At 48.1% G+C, this 5,679-nt stretch overlaps 1 protein-coding gene across 2 annotated transcripts; it reads right to left on the bottom strand.

Annotated features, from left to right (window-relative positions):
• Positions 1-227: 227 nt before the first annotated feature.
• LOC129327137 (zinc finger protein 436-like) lies at positions 228-4,540 on the bottom strand. 2 transcript variants are annotated; one of them, XM_054975601.1, is made up of 3 exons: positions 3,673-4,540; positions 2,821-2,947; positions 228-1,977 (listed from the first exon to the last, which is right to left on the bottom strand). In XM_054975601.1, exons 1-3 carry the CDS (start codon positions 4,435-4,437, stop codon positions 842-844), a joined length of 2,028 nt encoding a protein of 675 aa, XP_054831576.1. In that variant the 5' UTR covers positions 4,438-4,540; the 3' UTR covers positions 228-841. The 2 variants fall into 2 exon arrangements, with proteins under 2 accessions (XP_054831576.1, XP_054831575.1); XM_054975600.1 differs by having other exon boundaries at positions 228-1,980.
• Between the last annotated feature and the right edge of the window lie 1,139 nt (positions 4,541-5,679).

The following is a 5,679-nucleotide window of genomic DNA, read 5'->3' on the forward strand; positions in this document are numbered from 1 at the left end:
ATAAAATTTTGTTCTTACCTTCCTCAGAATAAGCAAACATGGCTTGATAATCAGCCATAACTCAGTATCAGTTGGACTAGTATTCATGGAATGAACTGACTTTTGAATGTGCTGTATATATGTGTGATATTTATACTGGCTCTAAGCACTCTGCACTTTTATTCACTTGTATTTGTAGCCTAATAGGTACAATAGAAAAAACAGTCATATTTTGCTATACATTTGGAACCTTTTTCTTCTGAGTCTCCGGTGTGGCTCTTCCACTCTTTGGTTTGTGTTCTCTGTACCGGAGCAGCCTCTTTTTGCTGTTACTTGTCTGCTAGAAACACCTGATCTTTTCTTCTTTGGGCCACCCAGTATCAAATTTGCACGCTTGCATGATTACAAAATATGCTCAGTCTTCTTTATATTAAGCTTTCCCTTGGTGTGTTCAGCCATGCACAAAGAGCCCTAAAGGTGGAATGCAAAGCTAGGTATTTAGCAGGTGCCCAGGATCTTCAAGCATCTAAAAACTGGTGGCGGGAGATAAATTCTTCCCCAACTTGCCATTTTTGTTTTCGAGCTCTCCTCTCCCAACTGCCCTCCCCCAGCAATTCCAAGTACTGGAGAAGAGCAGCTAAGGGAGAGGGAAGAGTTAAAGACTCTCCAAATCATACCCCACCCCATGACTTCAAAGTTATTCTGCAGACAACCAGAGTATCGGATCCAGGTGATCCAGATCTTCCACTGAACATCTCATTTAGCTCCAAATGAAGTTTTTGATTGCCACATTTTGGGGGCAGACCCAGTTCTGGTAATCTGGGATGCAGAAGAACATCTGAAAGATGGGGGGGGGGGGCAATCACTTGAGAGTCTTCTCTCCAGAGTGGGTCCTCTCGTGCCTCACACAGCTCGAGTTCTGACTGAAGCTTTGCCCACAGTATGAGCATTTGTATGGCTTCTCTCCCGTGTGGGTCCGTTCGTGTTTCATGCAGCTCGAGCTCTGGCTGAAGCTTTTGGTGCAGAAGGAACACTGGTAGGGTTTCTCGCCCGTGTGGGTTCTCTTATGCTTGATAAGAATCGACAGGCTGCTGAAGCACTTTTCGCAGTCCGGACACTGGTAGGGCTTCTCACCCGTGTGGGTCCTCTCGTGGTCGACCAGGTGTGCTTGCCGCCCAAAGCTTTTCCCACAGTCCAGGCACCGGTACAGCTTCTCTCCTGTGTGAGTGCGTGCGTGCGTATTAAAGCCAGATCGGTCCCCGAAGCACCTTCCACACTCTAAGCATTTGTATGGCCTCTCCCCTGTGTGGGTCCGCTTGTGTCTAATGAGAGCAGAGGCCATGCTGAAGCATTTCCCGCACTCGGGGCATCTGTATGGTTTCTCCCCCGTGTGGGTCCTCTTGTGGCTGATAAGGATAGCCCTGGTCCCAAAGGACTTCTCGCAGTTGGTGCACTGATATGGTCTGTCCCTTACAGGTGCTCTCGTATCCTTGATCAGCAATGAACTGCAAGAGAAATAGAGGCTGGCATCTATAGGTTTGAACAGGCTCTCCGCGCTGTGAGTTCTTTCATGAGCAACAAGGATGGTGTGTTCAGTGAAGCTCTTCCCACATGTAGAGCATATGTATGGCTTCTCTCCCATGGGTACCCTTTGAGGAACAACACAGTCAAAATGTTCGTATGTTTTCTCCTCCATATGACTTGGCTGATGGTCAATGAACTCAGGTTGGTACTGAAAGACTTCTCCATGCTGAATATGCATCTTTTCCGGCTCACCCATGAGGATCTGTGGTTGGTCCATCTCTTCACTGAGTCCGTTTTTGCACCCCTGAAAATCAATCAATCCCTCCTTTCGCTTTTGTGGGGAGTCCTCGGAGGCATCTCCTGACCTGAAGCAATCGGTCAGCTCAGCTTCTCCAGAAAACATCCAGGGGGGCTCTGCTTCACCACAACTTCCTCCCTGGTTGTCCTTTTCCCCACGCAACTCCTCACCACCACCTGCTGGCAGATGGAGAGAATTCTCACATGGTTCAGGAAGAAAAACGAAAGTCAAACCAAACCAAATCAGAGAAGATTTAACAAAACTGGACGTAAGAAAAGCACCACTGGATCAGAACAAAAACATCACCTGGTCTACCACCCAGTTTCCAGCACTGGCAATCAAGATGTCCTAGGAGGCCCAAAGCAAGGACGTGAGGGAAACAGCCATTTCCTCTTGCCTTCCTCACAACAAATGCAAGTCATAGGTACATTGTATCTGAACATGGGGGTTCCATTCAGCCAGCATGGCTAATAGCCACTGATGCCTTTCCCAAATGGGTCTCATTAATTTAAAAGCCAGGTTTGCAAAAACAGGAGAATGAGGTGGCAGAAAGGACTGAACTACTTCAGACTACAGGTAGAAGGCCACCATTTTGGAATCCTCTGCTATATGAAAAACCAGCAGAGCAAACAACCAGAGTGGGGGCAGGGTAGAACTTTTATTCTCGTTTGGCTTGTTTGTTACTCATGCAAAGGGACAGCCAAATCCTCCCACCTGCAGTCTGAAGTCCAGCCAACCTTCTCAGGGTTCTCCTTGCATGTGTGAATGAGGCTCAGGAATTCTGGACTGTACCACTTCAGACTGCTGGGGGTGGGGGTGGTGAAGAAGCCATTACTGAGTGATTCCTGTAAGTAAGCAGGAACAGCAACATGGAATAAATGTTTCTTCTGATGCACCAGTCCAACTGTACCTGATGTGATGTTTTCATATTAAAAAACTGACACTCTCACTGGCAGTCTATAATGGTAGTGTCTGCCCTGCCGCCTCCAGAGAGTGATCACACACAACACTGGCTTTACCTGGCAAGGTGGGATCCCTTTGGTCTTCCTGCTTGATCTCTTTGAAGAGTGGCCACTGGCAGGAATTCAGTGGAGGTCCCTCTGCTTTGGGGAAATTGGCCACCTCTGCCTGGAGTGGTCCTGGCACCTGAAACAAAACAGTGTGGATCCCCATTTAGGATAGAAGGAAAAGAACACGAAGTACAAGACTGGAGTTAGATGTGATGGAGCAAATGCAGAGGCTGCAAACCACAGATCGAAGGCAGCAGGTGAGGGAGGGTATGCTTTTGACCCTTGGCCATCTCTCCAGTTTTGGTTGTCTCCATCTTCCAAAGGATATGGTAATGCTGAGGAAAGTGCAACAACAACAAAAGCAAGAACTCAAGCTGGAGTATTTTCCTTACAAGAAAATGCTAAAAAGAACTTGGGATTTTTTAGTTTGGGGGAGGAGGGGAAGCAGCAAAAAAAACACAGATGTTTATAAAATTATATAGTTTGGGGGAAAGGGAAAGAGGCTCTTTCCCCCATTGTAATCAGCATAATAATCAAACTTGGAGACGATTTCAGTATCTATTCTTCCAATAAAATTAATGCTTTTTGAACTACTCTGCTGATATTTGACTGGTCAAATGCCTAAAGCCAGTTTGATCTTCCTGGCTCACAGTTTCCTAATTTGGCTGCTCTGAATCAGAGAGAAACCAAAAGGTTCTAAAGTTCTGCCTTTCATAAAATGGCTTATAGGATGCTCAGTCTGGAACTCAGTGAAGCTCTGCGAAGCCCTTCTGCCAACTGATGGATCAGAGCCAAAGTTTATTTACTGTGCAATCTGCAGCTAGTCCCCCTTCCTTGTACAGGAGGGGAGAATTGCCTCACCTCTCGTTTCTGGATCAGCAGAAAATCCTCAGTAAGTGCCACTGCTCGTGGACAGCTGTCTGGCCGATGTTGCTTCACCCAGCTCTGGATCTCTGGAGGCAGGATGGTCAGCAGCTGCTCCAAGATCACCAGCTCCAGGATCTGTTCCTTGGTGTGTCTGTCCGGCTTCAGCCATTGATGGCAAAGACTTTGGAGTTCACCGTAAGTTTCCTGTGGCCCCTTGGCCTCCTGGTAGCAGAACTGCCGGAATCTTTGGCGCTCTGCATCCCAGCCTACAGCATCCTCGCCCAAGATCACTTGTTCATATCCGTCCTCATCTGAGAACTCATCTTTTATTTTTTTACAGGCTGCCTTGTCTTTGGCCACCGATACATCTTCAGGTGGTTGGCCCTTCTTGAGGGAACCAAACAGGAGCTGAGGGACCTCATCTCCAATAAGCTGTTGACTTGCATCAAGGGGGGACTGAGAACAGCCTGTGTATCTCTGCTGTCCAGGCAGTTCCAAATGCCCTTCTTCTGAACTGGGAGTCTCCACTACTTTCAGGAACTGCTGCCATTGGGCTTCCCACCTCTGTGGCAGTCCTTTGTCTGGCTCCTCTTTCACACGTTCTACAGCAATTCCTTCCCTGACTCTCTTCATGCCACCAGCTTGGGCACCAAGGCAGCCTTTTCCTGCTAGGTCCATATCTGACCCCTTCATGCCTTTCCCCTGCACGTGATCTAAATGAATGCTCAGTATAGACCCATCTTTGTGTCCTGTTGTCATTTTCCTTCTCAGGCCACAGGCTATCCTGGCATTATGGTTAGACTCCCAAACCTGGCCTGCTTCATTATGATACAGCCACAGACAAGCACTTCTGGTAATTTTTTCTAACTTCTCCCTGTGTGACAGATCATCTTCAAGAAACAGAGAGTGTAAGAGGCCAGGGACGGCTGGAAGTACCCTGTAAGAAAGAAAATTTTCAAAGTCATTAACTATGGCAGGATTACGCACTCTCTTTAGGGTTGGCATGTACTTCAAAAAAATTGGCTATACTCTTCAGATTGATTACACCTCTATGAACAGAAGCAACAAAACAAACTTAAAAGCGTAACAAACAATATTTATAACAGGAACCTAAATCGATTCACAAACATGCAACCACCACCCAAAATAAAAGCCCTGCTTTATCAGACCCTGTTTCCAAAAATGGCCAACCAGATGTGCCCAAGAAGCACACCAGCGGTATATGAAGGCATCAGCCCTCCACAACCTACTGCTTAAAGGTACACTGCCTTTAAACATGGAGACTCGACTGCTAACTAACATGTGTGAGGTACAGCAAACTCGAGTTTGCAGCCACCACCTGACATGTAGACTGTACACCCCCCATCCAACCTTTCCAGAGTCCCTGACCTTTTGTGCCCCTCATGCTCCCCGCTCACCCGGTGGGGGGGGGGGCACCTGGCCTTGCTCTGGCGCGTGGGAAATTCAAAGGTAACTTTCGCACCAGAGGCGGGGCAGGAAGTGGTTCCTCTTTCTATACCTTTCCCCTAGGCCGTCGCTCTAGGCAGTTGTTGTGGGACTCGCTCAGATTAACCCTTGTAACACCCACGTCCGTGCCTGAAAAAACGAAGAGGAGGAGGAAGAGAGTTTAGCGTGCCGCGGAGAAAGGAGGCGGGAAATGCGCAGCCCTTAAAATATTTGCTGCCTTGCCTTGCCTGGGCGAATGCAGCGAACTCCTTTGATGAGGGACTTTTGCTGTTCAGCGACGTTTCTTGCCTGCCTGTCTTCTCTTTTTAACGGGCAAGATGCCCTCCAAGGGTTAAAGCAAGAGAGCCCGCAGTCCTCGAGGGGCACAAGGCGGGAGGGGGGAGGCTATGCTGGGAGGGTCATTTCTGGCCTCCATCCTAGGGAATGGGAAATTCCTGGCCTCCATTCCATGGAATGGGAAATTCCTGGAGATCTAGGGGGTGAAACTTGGAGAAAGTGGGGTTTGGGGAGGGAAAGGACCTTGGCATGGCATAA

This window comes from Eublepharis macularius, chromosome 4 (assembly GCF_028583425.1).
Source record: "Eublepharis macularius isolate TG4126 chromosome 4, MPM_Emac_v1.0, whole genome shotgun sequence".
Taxonomy (NCBI): domain Eukaryota; kingdom Metazoa; phylum Chordata; class Lepidosauria; order Squamata; family Eublepharidae; genus Eublepharis; species Eublepharis macularius.

Excerpts from the sequence above, each read along its gene's own strand:
- LOC129327137 (XM_054975600.1), bottom strand. The coding sequence starts at position 4,437 with ATGACAACAGGACACAAAGATGGGTCTATACTGAGCATTCATTTAGAT. Across the intron at positions 2,948-3,672 it reads TGCTGATCCAGAAACGAGAG|GTGCCAGGACCACTCCAGGC; the intron begins GTGAGGCAATTC and ends GTTTTGTTTCAG. Across the intron at positions 1,981-2,820 it reads AAGGGATCCCACCTTGCCAG|CAGGTGGTGGTGAGGAGTTG; the intron begins GTAAAGCCAGTG and ends TCCATCTGCCAG.